Here is a 24,586-nt window from a genome sequence, read left to right as displayed (position 1 = left end):
TTCTGCCCCTTTAAAAGGCAACTCTTATCTTTCTCACCATGTCCCCACTTCCTGTCTGTACCAACCACAGGAGTGTGAGTGTGCACAAAGTGTGTGTGGAGGGGAGAGCTGTGGCTTTAAATACATTAGAATGATGTTTATTCTACAGTAAGGCTTTTTTTTTTCATGTATAACCTCAAATGTTACCAGCTTCCGGGGCATATTGGTTCCTATAGCTTTCAAATTCCGCTAAATAATCATTTTAAAAGTAATTTGTATTGCAAAAACATTTGACTTATATTTGAGAACATAATTTATTCACATTTATTAACTCCTGACTATTATGTGATCTTAATAATCCCACTTCTCTTTCCAGGGCTCCAGTGTCCGGGCTTTGACGCTCTCCACGGCTCTTTGGCTCTTGTCTCTGAGCTTTTTGCCAACGACACATATCGGTCACGTTTTGAGCTCTGTCAAGTAAGCCACCTGGAAGCAGAAGTGAACCGGAAGTTACTTTGATGATGGACTATAAAAATAAACTCCAGAGAGAAGAAAAGAAAAAAACACCCCATGATCATGTCCACAGCGAATATTTAGCACATTTGAAATTTGACACATTGCAGAAACATGATTATAAAGATCGCTTTTATACTTATCTCTGCCAATTTTTGGGTTAGAAATATAAAAATGGTTAAATGTGGAGCTCAGTGGATGCAAAGAGCAGCAGTTTTGTCTATTAACGCCTCTGAGTACCCGAAAAAGTGTTGTGTAGATCCAATGTTGTTATGCTTGTGTGTTTAAAGTCCTCATGCAGGAAAACGCGGATATTATTAGAAATGAATTGTTTATTTTTATGTTACTTAGTCGGAAAATCTTCGTGTTCAGCATTTTCATCCCCTGAAAAATATTGGACATGAATGCATTGCCTGAGGAAGTTGTTTTTTTTTTAGACTTTTTAAAATCAGTTCTCGACAGGTCTTCATGGGTGCCATAATTTTTCTTCTTTTTTTAACCTGCACAACCTGAAACAAACTCATCTAAATCTTGCGGGATTGGTGAATTCAATTTTAGCTGCCACATCAAAAATGAGAAAGAACAGAAAAGAAAAGAAACGTTTTGGTAAATTGGCATCCGTATTTTATTGTGAAAATCACTCTGGGAACTTGTATAAAATACGCCGCTCTTGACTCTGGGCACTTGTTGATCTAGGCGCATACACAGGAAACCGCGCACATCTTACTGAGGACTCGACTCTGCAGGAAACACCCTCTTATTTCACATTTTTATACTAGAAAATTTGCACTAAACGTTCTTGGAGTGTTTGGAAAGAAACGCTCAAACAGGCGCAACTGTCAAACTGAAAAGCTTTAAAAGCGCACTTAGAACGTGGTTATCATGTCTAGCGAAGAGGGTCCAACTCAGCAGCAACAGCCTGAGCAGGAGAAAAAGCCTGATGAGCCTCCCTCAGCTGCTTCGGATGCACCTCAGCAGGAGTCAGGCAGCAGCAGCCCTGCAGCAGAACCACCAGCAGCAGCTGTAGCAGAACCACCACCAGCAGCTGTAGCAGAACCACCACCAGCAGCTGTAGCAGAACCACCAGCTGCAGCACCAGCCGCTGAGGAGAAGCCGCTCTCCTTCCGCGCTCTGGTACTCACGGGACATGGGGGCTACGACAAAGTCAAGCTGCAGGTGAAGACGATGGCCAAGCCGAAGCTGAAGGCAGGAGAGGTCCTGGTGCGCGTCAAGGCATGCGGGCTGAACTTCGCCGAGCTGCTGGCCAGGCAGGGGCTGTACGAGCTGCTGCCTTCCCCGCCCGTCACGATGGGAATGGAGGGCTCCGGGGTCATTGAAGCGGTCGGGGAGGATGTGAATGACAGGAAAGTGAGTAAAGGCCTGCTAAATGCTTTCCCCACACCCACAAAATTCTACTGTGGTCATGAAAGAGCGTCAGATCAGCGGCTCCGTAGCTGCCAAGCAAAGTATCCGAGCCTTTAATTTTTCTGCATTTCTTGCCAGTGCGTGACGCGTGTAATCTTTTCCAAACGCCAACCCAGAGCGCTGCTGTCATCACTTTCCACGTTTCTTTAGTGAAAACCGTGAACTGAAATCTCTTTTAATAGCTGTTAATTTTAGTTCCTCTCAAATCTCAGAAGGCACAATCAGATTTCTAGCTGACGTGAGTTTGGACTGGCTGTTTCCTTTCTGTGTACCACAGACTCGTCTTTGGCACTCAAGCAGCGACATTTCAATAAACAACCTTAATCGTAGTGTGTTCGTTTGAGCAGCTGCTAGAAAGTGTGACACTTAAGAAAACTGACGGTGTTTGAGTGACAGTCTGGCCTTGACGCGTTTTTAACATTTTCTCCCCTGCACAAAAGAAGCTACGTGTATTTTCTTCTCTGATGAAAAGGCGCATTTCTAAACCAAGTGAGTGTGTGCCTCCTTTTAAATTCTTGAAACTAATGGAAACTCGTAGGCTGTAACACCTGATGTTGGCAATTATACTCGATTATATTTAGAGAGCTGCTGATTTTAGCCTCTTTGAACCTTGCATGCGCCTCACAGCTACATTATGGCACAGTTTAAACACATACTCAAGTAACAAAGCTCTTTCAGTGGCCGAAGGTCATTGCTTTTATGCACTGCGTTTGGTTTTACAGTGGTATGTGTAAGATAACGTCTAAGTGGCTCATCGCAAGTAACCTTCATGGATTTATATGCTAATGCCTTTTGCAGAAGTTCTGTAACTTTTCACTTGTTGGTTCAGATTTGTTTGCACAGAAATTAAAAGAGGAAGGGTTTTGTTTTGTTTTTTGTTTTTTTCCCCCCATCTAACAAGAGTTTCTTATGTTCTGTGTGCACTAATGGAAGGTGGAAAACACTCACACATGACCAACGGCACTATTTAGCCAGCCTACTGGGTTCAGTAGGTGCATTATTTGGTTTGTATGCAAGTCTTGGCAATGGATGACTTCCAGGCAGCAGTTGTGGATGAATGTTGATCTTAACCTTTAAAAAAAAATTTAATGTTGACATCAGAAACAAAGAAACTGCTTGTTTTAAGATCTGCATGAGTCGAAGGAAAATGAGACCTTTCTGGGAGTTTTGCACAGTAAATCAGTGCCCCAGTTTATGCTTGTTATGTACTGACATCATGTTGGAGTCATAAAGCTTGTGTCATACAGGGAGGTCTCATAGCTCAGATTCTTGTCTAACAAGAATGATCACTGCATTTGCAGGCTCTTTGAACACAAAGTAAGATGGTAGATTAGGTTTCTATGGATTCCAGCACCACTATCGAGTCTGTTTAAAGGTCAGATGCCTTATTGATTCTATCATTAGGGTCCCGATACCTGCTGTGTGACAGAAAAGGCAGCTCTGCACACGTTTTTAATCTTCAGTCTTGCATGTATCTGGCTCAGGTGCAGATTTACTGCTGTGTGTTTGACTTGATTGTTTAGCAGTGCACAAAAAACACGACACTGCCAATGAAAGGTAATCATAAACTTGGATGAAATCTATTCTAGTGGTTTAAACAATTTGGAACTCATCCCTGTAAATTAGCAGCGCAATATTGCAAAGGGACCTTGATTATGTAAAATCCACTTTCATTATTGTTTCTGTATCTGGGGCGCATCTGTATTCTGTATCATCCTCATTTGAATAAGATGTTAAGATAGGAGTGTGTGTGAACTAGAGAAGGCCTAACAGTGAGGTTACTTCTGTTTGTTTGCAAAGGACTTGAATATTCTTCCACCAGATCCAGCTTTTCTTTCTTTATCCATGCAGTTAATTGCATGATGGCTTCATTATGTGTATTTTCTAAGAATCACTGAAAGTCCTCCCAATCCTGAAGTGTCAGCATGGAATTTCCCTCCTCCTCCTCTTTCTCCCCCTTCTTCTTCACCATTTACTGCTCTCCTCCTCTCTTTCCATTCCCTCCATTTTTGTGGATCATATTCATTCCAACACTTCCTTTTTGGAAGGAAGCATCAAAACACAAGACACCACAAAGCACCAGCCGCAGCAGTGCAGGAAGCAGTGAGAAATCCTAACAGGAATTTAAAGGTTAACATGCGAGATAGTTGGTTAAGGTTAGTGTAAGGATGTGGGTGGGACTGCAGTGCAGACAATAACATTTAGGGATGCCAGAGTGTTTTCAGAGACTGATACTGAGAGGCTGGAGCGAGGCTCCAGATGAGAGCGCTTCAGGGTGTGGCTGTTTCATAAGAAGACTGTTTAGATTTGTTATGCAGCTTCTCTTGTCTTTCCAGTTTCCATTTGTTAGTGATGCTAAAATAAAAGCACAATATATACGATTGTAGCCCACACCTTTACTGCTATTTCAGGAAGATGGGAGCAGCAGTTTTTGTTCCAGCGTTCCAGCTGACTGCCTGAGAAAGGATGCAAGATGCCACCTGTTTGACAAATATGGTCTTTAATTGACTTGATGTGCGAAGCGATGATGTGTTTAGGTCAGCACAGCGCATGCTTTCTGGTCTGGTGCATGTGGTGCAAATGTTAAGCTATCGATGCACTTAACTGAATTTTCTTTCCAAGGCATTTAATCTGTCCTAGGAGTATTTACATGCTATACTATAAACATTTAATTACGTAAATACTGGAGGGAGTTGGGAACCATTTCGCTAAACTTTCTTAGTGTAAGGCACACATTTTCCATTTTCAAGTAGATTTTGCAGATTTTTGGTTTAGAGCATGTGTTAGTCTTGAATGTAAAAACAAAACAATCTGTATGATTGGCTGCTGTAAAATGCACAAACGGTCAGAATGGTATGCAGTCGTTTGAAAAACTAGCTACACCTTTACTGCTTCCATAGAATTACAGGCTCAGCAGCAGCCAGGTGCTGCTAATCACATTCACTTCATTAACTGAGCTCTGCATGTTTAAAAGTATACAAAAACGGTCTTTGGCAATTTGCTGGTCTGAGCATTCAGGTGCATGTTAGCACAATGCCACAATTCTTCTCAAAAGTGGAGGTCCCAGCAAACTCACCAAGGTCACGCTTTACCGTTGCTTGGAGAAACTGGGAGTGGGCTGCATCTCAGACTCTACCAGCCTCAGTTAGCATGGTAATTGTTAAACTTGATGACAGTATAATTATGAAAAAGACTGAGCAAGTGTGGCTTGTTCAGCACAGCTGAGATTTGCAAAGACTTCTGGGATAATGCCTTTTGTACAGACAAGACCAAGGTTGGGTGTAATATACAGCGACACATTTGGTGACCAACAATCACAGCATATCACCATAAACACCTCATACAACTGTCAAGCATGGTGGTAGAGGTGATAATTTGGGCTTGTTGCTTGCAGTCATTTAGGTGACCACAAATTTTTCTGTATACCAAAATATTCTAGTCGAATGTGAAGCTACCTGTCTGAGAGTAAAAGCTTGGCCCAAATCGAGTCATGCAACATGACGATCTCAAGAATGGCAGCAAATCTGCAACAAACTGTCTGAAAGAGGAAAAGAGTCGAGGTTTTACAATGACAAAGTCAAAGTTCAGACTGCAACCTGACTGAAATGCTGTGATGACTGAAAGTCGTACAGCAAATGACTGTCAAGCTACAGCTGCTAGCTTTGGTTCCAGTGGGGTTGGGTTTGCTTCTCCCCTGTTATGAAAAGTTTAGAATTAAGAGGATGTGCTTTTGTTTTCACACGACTCTGAATTATGGATGAAGATCTGCTCTTTCTCTCGGCTACTGAGATGCTTTAGTGGCAAAGACAGATTTCGATGCACTAAAATGAGCTGCAGAAAACCAGGCGTGGCGCTAGTTTTTGTCACGACTGACTCAAATGAGCAGCAGGTTTTCACTGTCCTATTTGCACTCTGTAGTCTCTGCAGTGACTTCACTTTATGTCAACCTTCCAAGAAATGAACTCAGCCCTTCTTTAAGAAAGGGGGAAAAACAGGCTATTATGAATTTTTGAGTTGATCCTGCAAGTTTTTAATGTTTCACAAGTGCAGGGGTTGAGAAATCGAGCGTGTCATCTGAGGTGGAAGTTGAGGCTTTTACAATAACTCGCCAAAAATTGGGGCACACACGCATACCGTGTGTGTGTGTGTTTACTGTGTTTGCGAGTGTAAATATTTGTGTGTGTCATCTGTCTATTGTCATGGGCTGTGTGCAGCAGGAAGTGGGTGTGACTCAGCTCTTGAAGCTGTTTTAGCAGGAAACTGCAGCATTCATGATCAGATCAGGCTGCTTTCCTGCACCCCTCACATTTTTGGAACTTTTCGCAACATTGGTCATATGACTCTTTGAATTTGGGAAGGCTGTTAAACATGAACGGCATTTCCCATAAGCCCCCATATCTGATGTCCCCATTACCAGAGAATGAATGTTAAAATGTCGTCTTGTTTAATGGTTTTAGTTTGTTTGAGAGGGTGCTGTGAGTTTCACTGAGGCACAGAAGTTTGTGGACTCAAAGACAAAGACAATGTAGTGAGAATGTATTTTGGAAAGAATGCATGAAATATAAATCTCTAATAATCACAAGACTGACTTGGGGGTTTTTTTCCCGTTAGAACTGGAGGGGAAAAAACCCAATGTCCAAAGAAAAACATGGAAAGACCTCCAGAAACCCTGGAGAACTATTGCTCGAGACCACAAAATAATAAAGTCCTTGAGAGCAAAAATGTAAAGAAATAAAGGGTGGCTGAAGATTTTTGCACAGCACTGTATGAGAAATGGAGCAAATGCGATTCTTTTCACCGTTTATCTTTTTAGAAACGATGCCTATTCAAGTTACAGGCGCTCAGTTTCCCTACTTTTGGTTCTACAGACTTTGCCTGTTATTGTTCAGCCTTTGAGATATTAGTCTGAGGTTTCTTCCCCCACAGTGGAAATATGCAGTTGTTTTGTACTTTCTACAAAGATCAATAGAACGCCAGGTTTCAAAATGTGGGGCACTGAGCTGCTGAAAGTGGGGCATAGATGACCACAGGAGGAAAACTAATCAGAGTGAAACTAAGCTGAATGACAGGAAAGTTTAAAAAGCACTAATTTAACTTCCCCACTTTTGTTTTTTACTTTCAGATTAGCATCAGGTGTAATTTGTGTTTACTGATTTATAATTTTGTTAAATCAAACTTTTAAGCTTCCCGTATTAAGTTGATATGAAGAAATGCATCATTCCACAGCTGTGAACGTCTGTGTTTTAGTTTGACTTCACAACACCTTCTCCCTGTCCCCCTCTTTCCTTCCCTCAGGTTGGCGATCGTGTCATCGCATTGGCCCGCAGCGGCATGTGGCAGGAAGTAGCTGTCGTGAGCGCTGACCGCACCTTCCTTATGCCCGAGGAGATGAGTTTTGAGGAAGGTGCTGCTTTAACTATTAACTACATGACCGCCTACATGATGCTGTTTGAGATGGCCAATCTTAGGCCGGGCAAAAGCGTTCTTATACACATGGCAGCAGGTAAGACTCGTGGAGACGCCTGAAAATAATTTCCAAATAAAATTAGTGAGGAGTTCTTGTTTTTATTCTTCTTCGTTTCTCACATGTGAGATTGCACAGCAACAGAGGCTCTATAAATGAGTATAAATGCTGAGAATAGTGACGTCCACTCGTGTAGGCGACACCATAGAGTCCACACAGTGCAGAAGTATAAATTGCACATTACGTGGCGAGGAGCTGAAACAGCGGTTGCACCCTGGTGTAAGATGATAAACACTGTTTTGATGTGTATCCTAAAATTATCAAATGACCCAGTTTTTGTTTGTTACATCAAATCATTACTCAGTTAATTGATTATTTTTATAATCGTACGCATAGCCTTAGTGTGAAAATTAGTTTGAGGAATAGATAATGAAGGATCTCCTCAGACTAGCTCAGTGGCATCCCCAATGTTGTGTGACAAGACTACTCTCGTTATCAGTTAATTAGGTGTAACAAACCTTCTGTCAGTCTCCTGGGTAACGTGTAAAGAGTCGCACAGCACGCTCCCTCCTGCTAATCAGCTCTTTGAATGCAGCTGCATTTCTGTGCTCAAGGATTATCAGTTAAAAGACTTAAAATCAGCAGTGAAGAGGTGTGTTATGTCAAAACATCTTCATGCAAAACTGGATTATTATCACAAATGGTTGCTTGGGCAACACTTCTCAAATGCAAATTTCTTACACAAAACCATCTGTAATGAGTGTGCATGTCCAGGAGTTATAAACCAAGGCCTTTCTTAGCTGTATGTCACAGTTATAGGGTCAGCTAGTGTGACATTTCACTTCTGCCTTTGATCAAATAGAGATCACCACACTCTTATTAGGAAAACTAAAAGTTTGCAGTGCATGTGCAGTTGACACCTTCAGCTATGAGGCTGTGATGACATTTTTCACATTGTTACTGAAAATATCTTGAACTTGTGAAACAGCTGCACAGCATATAATATAGCTGTGATAGTTATGAGCATGTGGTATAATCCAGTTAGAGCTGAGAGAATTGAGGAAGTGTGTGTGTTTAGCTTTGCACTTTATTCAGTTTGAATTCAAAGATTTTACGTTGTGTTGTCACAGCAGCACAAATATCTGCGTGTTTGATCCCCCTACACTGAGTCGAAGAATAGAGGACAGTTACTGTGATGCTCAGTTGCTCTTCTGCTCCTCTGCATCCTCCCTCTCAAAGGCTGCTCATCACTGTTGAGTGGGTGAATGGGTGTCAGCTGACCTGTGTGAATCATGAGGGCAGAAAGGATTACTGGTGAACCTGCAGGCCCAGGCGGTCATCATCTTCAAAAGCCTTTCACTGTTAAGTGGAAATGGGCCACAGAGATCAGAAAGCACTGCTTTCTATGTCGCCTTTTGTTCACCTGTCTTCTGAGGTTTCCACCCTCTAAGGCTACGTACACGGGTATTTTTGAAAACGGAGATTTTCCGTTTTCGTTTTAAAAAATAATCCCATCCACACGTAAAGGCAGAAATGAAGGAAAACGCTGCTATGAACATGCCAAAGCAGCAGGTGGCGATATATTCCTAACCGTGCAGAAATGTTGGCCAATCAGAAGTCTAGAAGCCTCGGTGGGGAAAAAGTAAACAAAGCTGGGGCATAGAAGCAGAACCATGTGTGGAGGGACAGTAACTGTGTGTATATGTAAGCATTTAAACACTGCAGAGAGTAGAAGTAACAGTATTGTAGAAATTCATTTCACCGAAACAATAACGTGGCGCACAGTGTGACGTCAAAAAATGCGCACACCTTTGACGCTGCGTTTTCTCCGTTTTTTTTCTAGTCCACACCTAAATGCAAAAACGGAGTTTTCAAAAATATCCGCCCTGGACGGAGTTTTTAAAAATCTTCGTTTTCAGTGACCAAACACGCCGTTTACGTGTGGACGAAAGGTGCAAACGCATAGAAAAATCTGCGTTTTCAAAAATACCCGGGTACGTGTGGACGTAGCCTAAGTCGCATCTCTAAATTACGCTCTCCGTGGAATTGGGTGTGATGTGGAGAGCGAGAGGACATTAGGGGGAAAAGGTGAGGCGATGACGCAGTAATAATCTGACCAGCTCCGATTTAATACCGGCCCATGCTGGTGTATTTCCTACAAAATCATAAATAATGTTGCTCCAAAACAATCGCTGGCTAATCAGTGTTGTGATGACTCCACATGATGACTCCACCTTAAAGCATTAATTTATTGCCAATTTAAATCTAATGAGGATCATAATTTAATTAAGAAGTAAATGTGACTTCAGTGGTAATATTTTGATAAGAAACTAACTCTACTAACATTTTTACTTGGATAATTTTCCCATAGACCTTTTATTCATTTCTCATCACCTTTTTGCTCAAGAGTTGTCCTCAGTATGATGTGATTCAATCACCAGTTACTAGGGGAAAAATGCATTTCCCAACTGGTTGAAAACCAGTCTGAGGGGTCACTGAACAGTCTGTAGGCCTGTGCAACTGGGGTTTAAATAATAATTTTCCCATTAACTTCATCAACGTCTAGCAACCACTTGGGAAATGCTTTTTAACTAAAGCAGTGATTTTACTTTAGAAACGTGACCCAGTAGAGATGCACGCTGCAGCCTGACTGCTTGGTGAAGTTCAGGGTCTGGCTGCTGGGCTGGGGTCAGCATCCAGTCAACCCAACTTCACTCTGGGTTCTTGGCTAGCTTAGCGTTACCATGCTCTCATTGTGCTGAAGTTGTTGTCATAATAGCATAATACAGTCGTTTCACTGTGCAGTAAAAAAATTAAAGTTATATCCACGCTGCAGACTGCGTCACTATTTTCCTCCTCTACGAACTGAAATCAACTGATTTTAGCACAAGTGGAAGCAGAACCGATGAGCGTAATTGACAGGCAATAGAGTAGAATACAACGGAATAATTAAAAGGAATTGAGCTATCGGGTCTTGATTCCCATTCCTACTCATGACCTATTGTTGTGGCTTGGTCTGTAGGCCTTTATTCCTTGATCCTACAATGTCACTATGATTTTTAGGCCCAAAATGGTGCACAAGTTAACATTAAGGTCACATCTCTGGCTGCAAGGAGTGAGACTGTACTGAGATTTTCGAGTACCGCTCCCTCCTGACCATTTAAAAGAATGACTATTTAAAGCACTTGTGCTTTGACTTCAGACTCTGAAGCTCCATTCAACATTTGTTCAAAGCTCTTCTGGTAGAGAGAAGTCTTATGAAGAGGATCAAGGCCTGGAAAAGGTTGTGATGAATGAGAGGGCCTAATGCAAAACAGACACCCAGGAGACTCTGGTTGGTGTCCTGTGTGAGACGGTCTGTAATTTTTGAAGTGTAACTTTTTTCTTTCTTGTGTGTGTGTGTGTGTGTGTGTGTGTGTGTGTGTGTGTGTGGGTGTGGTTAGTTTTAAGGACAACATAATAATTCGAGTCAAAATGGACAAAACATTAAACAGGTGTTAGAAAGACAAATGTCTCCCATTCGTGACCTTTACCCTTAGATTGCAAAGCCATGACATCATTTATCAGCTGCAGTCATGGTCCTGGAGCAGCATTACTTATGCTGCTGTAGAAACAACACCTACATATTGATGTACGGTCTGGCTCTTAACCACTTAGCATTTTATTTACAGCGCATACAGGACGTTTAAGCCAAAACGTGTAAAAGGTCAAAACGAGTTATACAACAGATGCAGAACTTTCCACATGTGAAGAATGGAATCTACCGGTCTTCTCATGCTTTATCTTTTTATCAAATGCAAATATTAACTGATTACACAAATTCAGATGGGCAAAGTTGATATCTTGTAAAGTGTTTTGTCTCAATCATTAGTCATTAGATTTGTAAAAGCTCACTACAGTTGCTTGGTAACAACAGTATCATCATTTAAATTTCCCCTTAAAATGTATTTACTAGGAGCCCGGTTGAGTACTAACTCAACATTCAAAGCAAGCATAGTTTGAATGTTTGAGAAAATTGCTGAGTGGTTCAGAGAGAGACCGCACATAACCTCTTTTGCTGAAAGTGAAACACCTGCTCCTCCTGTTCTCATGCCGGTCTTTGCTGCTGTCTGCACATCTGTAGGTGGTGTGGGTATTGCTGCTACCCAGCTGTGTCAAACTGTGCAGGATGTGACTGTTTTTGGCACGGCATCGGCTTCCAAACATGAGACTATTACCCAAGGCGGGGTAACTCACCCCATCGACTACCGCACCAAAGACTACGTGGAGGAAATCCGCAAAATCAGCCCGAAGGGTAAAAAAAAAATAAAAAAAATACTCTTGTTTTACTACTGCACAAATGGAAATCCTTGCCTCATGTTTTCGTTGTGTTGAACATTGTCATGTTCAGTTATCTAGAAATTTACAAAGCTTTGCCCTTTTATTTCTGTCTCTGCAGGTGTGGACATCGTTCTCGACCCCCTTGGTGGCTCTGACACCCAAAAAGGCTATAGTTTGTTGAAGCCCCTGGGCATGATTATAGTCTTTGGTAAGACGCACAAACAAAAAATGCATTGTGTAGACATCCTTTGGGGGGGGATCTTTGGTGTTTCTACTAAAGCTTTATTTCACTTGGTTTATTTAACCTGTCATGGTGTTTTAAATTTATTTATTTTTAAAATGAGACCTGATTAGATTGGCGAAGTAGCATTTTATTTTAAATGAGTGTATAATTTGTTTTCCTCCTACACACGCTGTCATTGTAATGTCGGCCTCATTTTTTTTTCTTTCCCTTTTATGCAATGAATACCGAGCTGTTCAAGGCTAAAGCTGTATCCAAGTTCCATAACATGCAGCAGCTTCAAAAGCAGGAAGATGGAAACTGTTGCTCTTCGATACAGTGCTAAAAGGCAATGGATCGTCTCTCTAAAAGAACTTTAAGATGCAGTATGATGGGGCATGATCATACAGGACTCTAAATAAATTTCAGATTTAATAGGGAGCCAGTGAAGCTAATATCTTAAAGGGAGTCTTGCATGTCCTTCCTGAGCCAGGTTATGCTGGAGGTCTTTTCTTTTTTTTAAAAAAAAAAAAAGAATTCTTCCTCCTCACTGTTGCCAAGTGCCTCCTGATTGGAGATCATCTGATTGTTGGGGTTTTCTCTCTAATATTGCACTTTCCTTAAATTATAAACGGTGCCTCTTGTGAATTAGTGCAGTATAAATAAAATTGAGGTGAACAGCCTTGTTGGTAGTAGTCTAAAATGCAGCCACACCTGTGGCTTCTCTGACATGGATCAACAGGTTTGGAGCCAGCTCTGAGTTGATGCTCGGCAGATGTAAACATTAATTAAGGTAGCAGACACCGTAGGCGTGGGGTGAGTCCAGTTGTGAAAACATGAGGATGTTTTGCACGTGTAATCTGCTCCTCTAACTGCCGGAATAAATGGCTCAATCTTGAAAGGTCGATGTGCCGCTTTTCTCCTTATGAATGGAACATCAGAGGTTCAGGATTTGGGATTACAGTCCTAGGTTAAAATGCTCTCATCTGACCATGTTTTCAAAGCAAGTCTGTGCTGATTCACCACTGTTGTTAAGCAAGTCGGTAGCTTTGCACAGCAGAATTCCCTGTACTTAGCATGCTTCAGTGTTAGTTGACCCATCTGAAAGCATAGAAAATTATAACCTGATAACAGTTTTAAATAATGACTTTAAGATTTGTTTTAATTAAACTGAACTGAAAACCTTGGCTTTGACATATTTTCGAGATATGACCAAACTGGGGACAAAATGAAGCTGGGTTCAAACTCACAAAGACATGGGGCATTAAACTGTTTACCTTCTCTTGTGGGGTAGTTTGGCCCTGATGCATCTTCTCCACTGACATCATGCACGTGATTAATGGCGAGTCTGTCTCATGCAATTTACAAGAAGAATTCAAGAATTCCATTTCTCCTGTACTGGCTTCCCTTCATTGGCTTCCTGTTAAATCCAGAATTAAATTCAAAATCCTGCTCCTCACATACAAGGTCTTAAATAATCAGGCCCCATCTTATCTTAATGACCTGGTACCAGATCACCCAATTAGCGCGCTTCACTCTCGCACTGCAGGCTTGCTTGTTTTTCCTAGAGTATTTAAAAGTAGAATGGGAGCCAGAGCCTTCAGTTTTCAGGCCGCTCATCTGTGGAACCAGCTTCCAGTTTCGATTCGAGAGACAGACACTATCTCTACTTTTAAGATTAGGCTTAAAACTTTCCTTTTTGCTAAAGCATATAGTTAGGGCTGGACCAGGTGACCCTGAATCCTCACTTAGTTATGCTGCAATAGATGTAGGCTGGTGGGGGATTCCCATGATGCATTGAATAGTTCTTCTTCAGTCACCTTTCTCACTCACTATGTGTTAATAGACCTCTCTGCATTGAGTCATACGTGCTATTAATCGCTGTCTCTCTTCCAAAGCATTTTTTTTTTTTGTCCTGTCTTCCTTCTCTCACCTCAACCAGTTGCAGCAGATGGCCCCGCCCCTCCCTGAGCCCGGTTCTGCCGGAGGTTTCTTCCTGTTAAAAGGGAGATTTTCCTTCCCACTGTCGCCAAAGTGCTTGCTCACAGGGGGTCATATGATTGTTGGGTTTTTCTCTGTATGTATTATTGTAGGGTCTACCTTACAATATAAAGCACCTTGAGGTGACTGATGTTGTGATTTGGCCTTGCATAAATAAAACTGAATTGAAATCAGAGTTGATGCTCAAACATTTATTTGCAACGCAGTAAAGTTAAAGGAGGTTGTGATAAGGTAGTGAGACGATTATTGTGAAGTTTGGGGGTTTTTCTGCCTTTTTTCAATGTTCCCTTAATCACTGTTTGACATTGCAGGTGCAGCCAATTGTGTGACGGGCCAGAGGAAGAACCTGCTGGCCATGGCAAAGACCTGGTATAACCAGCTCTCTCTGAACACCATGAAACTGATGCAGTCCAACAAAGCTGTCAGCGGCTTCCACCTGGGATACATCACTGATGAGCAGCTCTTCGGCAGGACTATGTCTACGCTGCTTGAGCTCTACAAGCAGGGAAAGATCAAGCCCCGCATTGACTCCAGCTATCACTTTGAGGAGGTAAGTCTGATCGGGTTTGCAGTGTAAAAAAATAAATAAAACAATTCCTTGTTTTTGAAGATGCTTGTTGGAACTGCTTCTGTATTTACTTTACTGCATATTGAAGTATACATTGACATTTATCTTGCTCTCGAATGGGTAAGAGCCTTCCTCTGGATAATTATCGTAGTCATTGATGCATTTCAGCTGGTAGGAAGTTATTTATTCATCAGTGATGCCATACGCAGCTTCTCATTTCTTAAAGAATCAGGGTCGGGTTTTAGACAAATCCTTGGGTTGTGTAAAAGGCATTGCTCCAGTTTTAGATGGGTAATGGATAATGGCCCAAAACAATATTAATATCTAGAAGAATAGTGAAACTTTATCTTTGAGGAAGAAATGTTGGTGGGGATGGGTGGAGTGCAGGCAAAGAATCTTGAATGGTTGTGATCAGAGATTGCAACCTGAAAGCTTTGTTTGCTAGTCAAGATAAGAGCACCTTCCACATGCACAAGACAACAAGGGATTGGGACTAAGCATGTAGCCTTAAGAAAAGTCAGGTAGGCTAGCTAGGGATAGAAGCTTTAGTTTGCTAGAGAGCATAATGAGGATACTGGAACAACTGAAAGGGTTTGTAGTCTGATTCTGATTCACCCTGTTCCCCAGTGTCAGGGTAAGAAGATGGGTGAATGAAGTGATGCTTAGTGCCTACCATATGAGCCTGCAGGGTCAGTGCTGTGAACTGGTGGTACTTCAGTTAGTCTGGTCTGCATTCAGTGATGTTATTCAAAAAAAATAAAAATTGTCTGAGTGCTTGAATTCACTGAATGGCCAGGTTTTCCCATCAATCCCATCTTTTTCTCCCTTGATGATACAGACGTGTTCCGAGATGACAATGAGAGAGCAGTTTGGGGAACATTACATGTCAATTTCACCACAGTCCAGAATTTCACCCCACTGGGAATCTTTGGGATGTGTTGGCGAAGACTCTGCTCATCAAATCAAGATCTTGGCAAAAAATGAATGCCACCCTGGATAGAAATAAATGTGACTTTGATTAGCCTCATCAAATGATGCTGTCTAAGCATGCGCCATCATCAAGCCTAAAGGCAGGTGAATTAAATATTAGCCTGTGACTTATTTGGCTGGGCAGTGGCTAATTCAGCATGGGGCAGACTTTGTTCACCTTTCAATTAAAGCTGCTCAAATCAAGTGGGGGACTTAGATCTTCCACAGTGATCAGTCTTTTGCTGCTATGTACAGTCAGGTTGTTTTTTTTTTGCTTTTTATTGCCTTTTCACTCATCAGCTGCACTTCCTTCCTGCAGTTCTCTAATATATAGGTTAGGTTTCCAGTACCAAATTTAGCAAGCAGGAAATGAATGTAGGGAAACGGATGGTTGTAAAAGCCGATGGTTTCCTTCTAGAAATAGTGGACACAAAACAGGGCCGAAGCAAAGCACCCTATACATGTTGTGGTGTGTATGTGTGTGGGGCTCCATGTCTGCTTGATGTGTAAATATGCATCCATTAGCTGAAAATAAGACTTTTGTAAGGTAACTGCAAGTCATTGTTGTGCCATATGTGGCCAAGTTGGTATGACTCTCTCTCTCTCTTCCCCCCCCCCCCCCATCCCTTAAACATTCAAACAAGAACTTTGTTATTGCCCAGAGAGGAACTTTACAGCAGATTGTGTTTATCGGGGTTTTAGTGACTCGCAAATAGTTTTTGGCTGCATTTAAATGGCTGATGCGCTCAGTTACTGCCCAATGTGAACATCTGCTCTGCTCCCCTGTCTCTTCTCAGGTGACTGAAGCCATGAAGCGCATGCACGAACGCCAAAATATTGGAAAAGTCATCCTTCTTCCTGAACCCAAGAAGGAGGAAGAGAAGCCAAAGTCCAATGCTGAGGCTGGGGAAAATGTGGAAAAAAATGATGCTGCCATCAGCGAGAAGAAAGAAGAGGAAGTTGAAGCAGAAAAGGATTGAGTAAGAGTGTTTATTTCGAGGGTTTCCTTTTTTGCTCTGCTGTTTAAGGAAAAAAAAAAAGGCGGGGTGAAGGAAAAAAGCAAGATGTCATGAATTCTTTGTCAGTATTTTTTTTGGAAATGTTGATGGATTTTTGTTGTGCAATATGGTTATACTGTGGTGTCTTTGTCTGGAACACTTTGTAACTTTTAAATAAAATGTCACTGCATTCTGATACATCACCTGAAGAAAATGCATTCTGATTACGGACTGTTGTTAAAATTCACAATTGGTAAAAGACGACGGCATTTGTTTGTTTTTTGGTTTCCTATGACAACAGCTTGATCGCAGCTCTAACATAACACTGGTGATAACAACATACCAGGGCTGGTGCTTATAAAACTGAACACTGACTAATCACTTTGAAAAGTAGGACTGACGAGCTTTGCTTAAAAACAGAAAATTGCACTTTTACCAGTGTTTAAATGGGACTGTGCTGCCTTCAGACTACAATCGTGTCTACCACAGCATCTAATCTGCCAACAGCGCCTCTTCAAAATTGGCACACCAATGAACCAACATCACAACGTGCATTATAAAGATTGTCCAGCTGCATATACAGTTAAGATCATTTGGGCAAGATGTTAATAAAAAATTATTATTATTATTTTTTTTTTTTCCTGCACATCACCATGGTGGACTTTAAATCAAACAATCAACACTCGACTGAAGTGCAAACTTGCAGCATAAATTTAAGGGGTTTAACAAAAATTTACATTAACATTTTTGGACCTTTGGGTTGTTTTGTTTTTTTTGTTTTTGTTTTTTGTTTTTTTAAATACACTAGTGGGACAAAGTTGTCTCATGTTTGACATTATTATTATTTATTTATTTTTTGGATCATGAGCCGTTCCTTCCCCATATTTCTCAGTTTTCAGAACCGTGCAGGCTATTAGATGCTTTCTGGCAAAGTCTATGGCTGCCTTGAGTGTAACTAGAGGTTTGCACTTTGTAAGACCCTCTGCATTTCCATTAATGAAGCCATCCCTTGATTGTAGTCCTTGATTGCCTCAAGGGTGTTATTGACTTCAGTAGTTCAAAGTAGGTTTTTTTGGGGGGGGGGTTAAATCATTGGGGGGGGGAAATCTTCAGCGGGCTTTTGGTGTTCTTTACCTGGTCAGCACGTATTTTTAGAAATTATCAGATTGTTGATCTGACCATTCCTAAGGGTTTTGCTACCTCACTGGTGGGTTTTGTTTTTCTAGCCTAATCTCTCTGAGGTTCATATTTAACATTACAATGAAAAGTTATACAATACAAATTCAACACTTCAGATATTCTGTCCACTTCATTTGTCATTAATGACAAGTGAACAGCTCTCACCTTGGCTATGTTGTCAAATTAATTTTGAGGCTCTGAAAATGTCTAATTTCTAAACAATTCATCCAAAATATTTGTCAAATCCCTTTAATCAAAGCGGAAAGTTTGCACCTCAGTTGTTTGGTTTTTACAATCTCCTGTCTTTACACAGGCAAAAATTACATATCTAACTCCACACAGGCTGGATTATGCATGAAAATGATCTTCAATCATACAGTGTCAGCGTATGTCATTTTGGGTATTATTCAGGGTAAAAACTCAACTTAAATAAGGACAGTGTTTCAATTTAAAGTAAGTGGGGTGCTTGCATGTTCTGAGAATTTTGTGATCACCCTAAAAGAAGAATTTCCATTAAGATTGGCAAGTTTATTTAACAAAAGAATTTTGTATTTGTAATTTATGATTTTGATCATTCACTTTTACACTTTCCTCCAAATTTTCAACATTTGTTATTAATTTTGGGAAAAAAAAGACCATAATTATGTTATCTGGATGCATTTGAGGGTTCAAACAGCTCATGTGTTCTGCAGAAAGACCTTCCACCTAAATATAGTTTTTTTTAAGTATATTAATCCTGATAATTATGTGAATTAATAACAATAATCAATTATTTCCTGTTTAATACGAATAACACTTGTGATTATTGCCCTACTAATGTGTGTAATGATGAGATGCCTTTTTTTCTTCTCCCACTTACTCTGCAGTGACAAATGTTGTTACACAGATCTTTGTTTAAGGAAAGCCTGTGTCGGTGTGTTATTGTGTCGCTTTTGCAGTTTCCTCACTTATTTGTGCCAAATCTGAAACCAGCTTTCACCACTGCTGTCAAGCCAACTGTGAATAACAATTAGAGGGACTTCCGTGCCTTGGCAGTCACTCTTGTGTTTTCTTCCAAAGAATGTCCCACTGAAACGGTTTGGCGAACCGTTTCAAGGCAGGTTTCTTTCCTCAGTTTTCTTCTGTGCTTTAGATGCGTTCTTAAATCCTTCACTGCCATCGTTACAATCAAAGTTTACAGGATTACAGCGCGTGTTACTTAGCAATTCCTTGTCTCCGCATTGATGCATTTTATACTTTTTTTCTGTTGTTGCTGATGTTGTCTTTTGGTCATTGCTTGCATATCTGCTCCTTTGAATGGATGACCTATATAAGTGGCGTTGGGGCTCAGTAGTGCAGATGTTTTGTCCAGATGTGGGTGTAATTCAATGCTCGAAGCGGAGGATCCGGAGCACAAGAGGAAGAGTTTTCCCTCCGTCCACACCATCCCAGCGCCTCACATTCCTCTCTCCACCCTCTCAGTGCTGCTTTGTGTCTTTCTGTCTCTAGAGCTTAACTCTCAAACTGCACCTCCCTTTCCAGCAGAGCCGGTTTCTGTAGAGCACTTGTAACAAAGTTTCACAGACAGTGTTTTATGTTATTTACATTTGTGACATTTCTTTAGGCGACTTGGACTAGTATTGTTAAGTTTGGCCAGCATTCCTTCTCCTAGTTTGAAATAAGATGTGATGTGGATTTTTGAGTGGGATCTGGAGTCTTTGTGATTCGTGATGTTTCCAGCGGAAGTTCACGTAGAAGTCTTTCAGGCTTTGTTCACTTGTATCATTTTTGAACCCACAAGCCCATGACGGATGAATGTTAACCACCTAGCGATATAGCAACATTGAATAAACAAATTAGTCAAGTTTAGTGATTTCTTTTAGCCCTCTAATTCCTCTCTGCAAGCAGCTTTGCTAAAATGAATGTGATTGGAGACACAAACGGGTTTGAGCCAGTGTTTAGGCTTTGCTCAATAGTAACTGTCCGCTCATGTTCTCTGTGATTGTTGGTTATGCATAAACTGATGCAGAATTAAAAATGGTAAATGGCCTGTATTTGTATAGCGCCTTACTAGTACCTAAGGACCCCAAAGCGCTTTACACATCCAGTCATCCACCCATTCACACACACTGGTGCGTGCAGTGAACGACACCTATAGTGCTCACTGAGAGTTGCAGCTCTCCACTATGTTGCCTATTCAGAAGCTGTACTGTAGCGTTTGTTATCAAATGTTTCATATTAAGAAATAAACAGGAATTCATCCACAAAAATGCTAATTTGCACAGACTGCTCTAATTAAAGTGTATTTGCGTTAGTTTGACAGATGCTTCATACATCAACATCCAAAGAGGTCCTGTCTGTTTAAAATAAATAAATAAATAAAAGCTCTTTGTAAATTCTGGCTTCATTAAAAATCTCAGTTCAACAATTGAAAGTCATTATTATCATTATTATCCTAAACCATGTTTCATATCTATCAGCATCTAATTTGCAGTGTAATTACTTCCATTGCTTGTGTGACAGTGTTGTTCCAAAACTATTTAATGTGTTACTGTTTCTTTTTTCTTTGTATACACAGTTCAAACAAACGTCTTCTATGTTCATATGGCACTAACATGTCTGTATTATTAAAGCATTATCACATCTTGTGACTGAGTTGACTCCATAATGACCTGTAGACTGCTGTTGAATCACTAGGTTTGACGATGAAACCGCCCTGCACGACAGTTGATCACAGCTTCCGTACTGTGCTGCTGTTTTTATTTTATTTCCATCAATTGACCGCAAAGATGAATTTTGATTTTTAAGTATATATGGCAACCAGCAGGGGTCGCTGTATGTACATGTTTAAGAGCAGCGTTTCAGAGGCTGATCGCTGTTTCCAGCTCGCTAATGGTAAGAGATCATAGTGTTGTTTTTACAGATCATTGCTCATTTATGACACATCATACATTAATACAGAGCAGAAAGAAATTTATTTGCAGTAATGTTTTGATCCCTGGTAGGTTTAACATGAAACTGATGGACAGTATATGAAGAAACATATTTGCTTCTCTTCATCCTGCATACTGTTGTAACCTTTGATTTAGCTTCATTTACTCACCACGAAGCCAGTGGATATGCCTATGACCATCCACCATGGATGACACTGACAGATTATTTATTGGCAACTTTATTTTTGTGTTGCTGAAAAAATATATTCAAAGAGCTCCCTTCTTTGGGCATTAGCCTATATGACACTTACAGGAAACTCACGTATTCTTATGGAAATGTGCATAAATTAAAACTTTTTTTTTTTTAAAAACTGAAGTAAGCAGTAATATACAGTCTAATTTGATAAACCTATGAAAATTAATCAAATTATTTCACAGAAAAATTTCTCAGATAAATGGTACTTATATAAACCTCAAATACTAAAATTGCATTAATGATATTCTACAGTAGGACAGAAAATAACATCAACAGGATTGAGAAAGTAAGTAGCAGTCAGCGCTGCTATTAACCGATCACCACCTTGTCTGTAAAAGCAGACGTTTTGACAGTTTGTTGTTCTGCAGCATTCAGCTGTGTTAACGCCACAAAAATGTCACAACCTTCCCAGGAGTGGGGGTTCCAGCAAATTTGTCTCTACAAAACCATATTTGGTAAAAACCACACCTCCAACACCTCATACCAAATGTCAAGCACAGGGAACACCTAATCTATAGTAGGCAAGGCAAGTTTATTTATATAGCACAATTCAAGGTGTTCAGCAAGGTGATTCAAAGTGCTTTACAGAGACATTTAAAAAATAAAAACAAATAAAAAGCATGATTTAAAATGGGGGGGAAAGAAAGGAACAGTAGATAAAATCAGTAGTTAAAATGTAAGTTTTGAAATCTAAGCTTAAAAGTAAAACAGTGTGGATTTGGTGCTTTATTCAAATGCAGCTGAGAATAGGTGAGTCTTCAACCTGGATTTAAATAAACTGAGTGTTTCAGCTGATCTGAGGCTTTCTGGGAGTTTGTTCCAGATATATGGAGCATAAAAGCTGAATGCAGCTTCTCCGTGTCTGGTTCTGACTCTGGGAACTGATAAAAAACCGGATCCAGGAGGTGTATTTTGGTCCTAAACCATTCAGAGCTTTATAGGCCAGCATCAGAACTTTAAAGTCTATCCTCTGACGGACAGGCAGCCAGTGTAAAGACCTCAGAGCTGGACTGATGTGGTCCACTTTTTTGGTCTTAGTAAGGACTCGAGCAGCAGAGTTCTGAATGAGCTGTAGTTGTCTGACTGGTTTTTTAGGTAGACCTGTAAAGATGCTGTTACAGTAATCAAGCCTACTAAAGATGAATGCATGGACTAGTTTTTCCAGGTCCTGTTGAGACATCAGATCTTTTATCCTTGAAATATTCTTGAGGTGATAGTAAGCTGACTTTGTTATTGTCTTGATGTGTTTTTATAAGTTTAGGCCTGCATCCATCACTACACCCACATTTCTCGCCTGGTTGGTGGTTTTTAGGTGTGTAGATTGAAGTTCTCTGGTGACCTGTAATCATTTTTCTTTGGCTCCAAAGACTATTACTTCTGTTTTGTTTTTGTTTAGCTGGAGAAAATTGCGACACAACCAGTCATTAATTTCCTCTATGCATTTACCAAGAGCCTGTACAGGGCCTCGGTCTCCTGGTGACATTGTGATATATTTGTGTGTCATCTTCATAGCTGTGATAGTTTATTTTGTTGTTCTTTATAATCTGTGCCAGTGGGAGCATGTAAATGTTAAACAGAAGGGGTCCCAAGATGGAACCTTGGGGGACTACACATGTGATTAGGGATGGGTATTGATAAGATTTTAACGATTCCGATTCCATTTTCGATTCTGTTTAACGATTCGATTCCTTATCGATTCTCTTATCGATTCTTTTTTTTTTAAAAAGCAGAACACTAAGTTCGATTAGCTTAGAACTTTGTTTTATATCTTCTCTTTGAACAAGATAGAAATTTAGGAGTAACATGGCCTTACAAACCCAACAGTGAGATCTTAAGAGATCCACAGCCTACGGCTCTTCAATGGGGTGTCACAGGGTCCCCAGGAAAAAAAATGTATATGTAAAATAATAAAATTAATATTCTCCTGTAGCAATAACAAAGTTTAACATAAATTATTCTGTAGCAATTACACAAGAATATCCAGTAATGTCCTGCCTACAATTAAACACATTCACTTACCAAAGTGAAATCGGGGGCATCTGCTGTGGCAAATGGGTGCAAGCCTTTGACCACAAACTTAGACACTGCTGGGTGACATTCGTCTATCCTGGCCTGAAAGGAGACGCTACAGTGAGAACTGCAGCGAGAACTGCCAGCATCTGAGCCAGCCAGACTCTGTCTCTCTCATCATGGTTATCTAAATGCAACGCACAGTAATAGCAGGTTTTGTAATAAGGTAAATCGCGCTAACATAATATGCAATGCTAATTGATTAGTTACCTGCAGTATTAACGGGAGAGGACGTGGAAACGCTACCGCTGCTGCTGGGTTGAGCTTCGCTAGTCCGGAGCGGATCAAAAACACGACATTCGTTGAAAGCAATCGCGTGTTTTTTGAGCAAATGCTTTTGCATATTCGTAGTGTTTCCTCCCTTTGATGAAATCTCTACTTTGCAAGTATTGCACGTTGCCCTGTTGTCATCCTTTCTCATAAAGTGTAACCAAACTTTTGAGCGTTTGCGCCGCTCAGGCGCCGTGTTTCCTACTGGGTAAAAGACGCTACTCAACGTGATGACGTCATTCGGGGCGACTGGAATCGATAAGGGAATCGTTTTTAAAAGTGGCAAACGATTCCAAGGAATTGAAACAGTGGGAACCGGTTCTCAACAAGAACCGGTTTTCGATACCCATCCCTACATGTGATACTTGTCTGCTCAGATGTGAAGTTACCCATTGATACAAAGTATTTCCTGTTTTCTAAGTATGTTTTGAACCAGTTTAGTACAGTTCCTGAAAGACCTGCCCAGTTCTCCAGTCGTTTGAGTAATATGTTGTGGTCAACTGTATCAAATGCTGCACTGAAATCCAGTAAAACTAAAACAGACATTTTTCCACTGTCTGTATTCAGACATATGTCATTAAACACTTTGGTCAGAGCAGTCTCAGTGCTGTGGTTCTGTCTAAAACCTTACTGGAAGGCATCATAGCAGTTATTCTGTGTTAAGAAGTAATTAAGGTGTTGAGAAACTGCTGAGTAATCTAGTGTCAAATGTGAGGCAACCTCACAGCTAAAGCTTGGCCTAAAATAGGGCATGCATATGTCAATGAGTCCAAGCACAGAAGCAAATTTGCAATGGAATGGCCCATTAAAGTCTAGATCTCAGCCCATCTGAAATCTTGTGAAGGGTCGTTAAAAGACCCTTAACAAGTGTGTGAAAATCTCAATGACCTAAAGCAATGCTGTAAAACGGGGCAAGTCATATAGAAAATGCTTATAACAAGCTACTGCTGCCAAAGACACAAGTTAATCTTTTTTTTCATAAAGTCCTATTAAAACTTTCTTTTTCATATGACTGTATGTACATAGTTTTAAACTACAAGTTATTCTAGTAGCCATACAACAAATTGGATGTAGGCAAAAATTTATCTAGGCTTATAGAAGAAGCATTCACACACATGCAGAGGAATAAAATGACTGTATCTTTTAGGATTTATGAACGTCAAACCTCTTAACCCTTAGCTGTTAGCTGTATATAACAATCTCATACTCGTGACTGCTGCTGATACAAGAATGCCTCTGTATATTTTTAGAGGGATATTTCCACCATCAGGCGAAGGGACAGCTTGAGTTTTTTCCGACCTGCAACACGTCACCTGCAAAGTAAAAGGAAAAAAAGCAGTTTATTTATCAGTTTACTTGTCAGTTATTAGTAGGTCAGCTAATAGTACTGTTGTATAAACTGAAATGTACTTTAAACCCGGTAGGCCAGCTCTGTAAATTAC

General features: G+C 40.5%; 1 protein-coding gene and 1 long non-coding RNA gene across 2 annotated transcripts; one reads left to right on the top strand and one right to left on the bottom strand.

The window, feature by feature from the left end:
* Positions 1-1,099: 1,099 nt before the first annotated feature.
* LOC113028435 (NADPH-dependent quinone oxidoreductase VAT1-like) lies at positions 1,100-16,718 on the top strand. The gene is made up of 6 exons (XM_026178693.2): positions 1,100-1,860; positions 7,213-7,420; positions 11,505-11,675; positions 11,820-11,909; positions 14,234-14,472; positions 16,257-16,718. The coding sequence occupies exons 1-6, from the start codon at positions 1,375-1,377 to the stop codon at positions 16,437-16,439; spliced, it is 1,377 nt and encodes a 458-aa protein (XP_026034478.2). The 5' UTR covers positions 1,100-1,374; the 3' UTR covers positions 16,440-16,718.
* Positions 8,451-23,376, bottom strand: LOC145430297 (uncharacterized). Its single transcript, XR_013910771.1, has 3 exons — positions 23,085-23,376; positions 22,824-23,001; positions 8,451-8,662 (listed from the first exon to the last, which is right to left on the bottom strand). It is a non-coding gene; the product is annotated as an uncharacterized LOC145430297 (long non-coding RNA).
* Between the last annotated feature and the right edge of the window lie 1,210 nt (positions 23,377-24,586).

The sequence above is a fragment of the Astatotilapia calliptera genome, chromosome 8 (assembly GCF_964374335.1).
Source record: "Astatotilapia calliptera chromosome 8, fAstCal68.1, whole genome shotgun sequence".
NCBI classification, from domain to species: Eukaryota; Metazoa; Chordata; class Actinopteri; order Cichliformes; family Cichlidae; genus Astatotilapia; species Astatotilapia calliptera.
The sequence above is the reverse complement of the archived record's forward strand: the minus strand, read 5'-3'. Positions and strand labels throughout refer to the sequence as shown.

Coding starts and splice junctions, on each gene's coding strand:
- LOC113028435 (XM_026178693.2), top strand. CDS start 1,375: ATGTCTAGCGAAGAGGGTCCAACTCAGCAGCAACAGCCTGAGCAGGAG. Junction 1,861..7,212: donor AGGATGTGAATGACAGGAAA/GTGAGTAAAGGC, acceptor TCCTTCCCTCAG/GTTGGCGATCGTGTCATCGC. Junction 14,473..16,256: donor CCAGCTATCACTTTGAGGAG/GTAAGTCTGATC, acceptor GTCTCTTCTCAG/GTGACTGAAGCCATGAAGCG.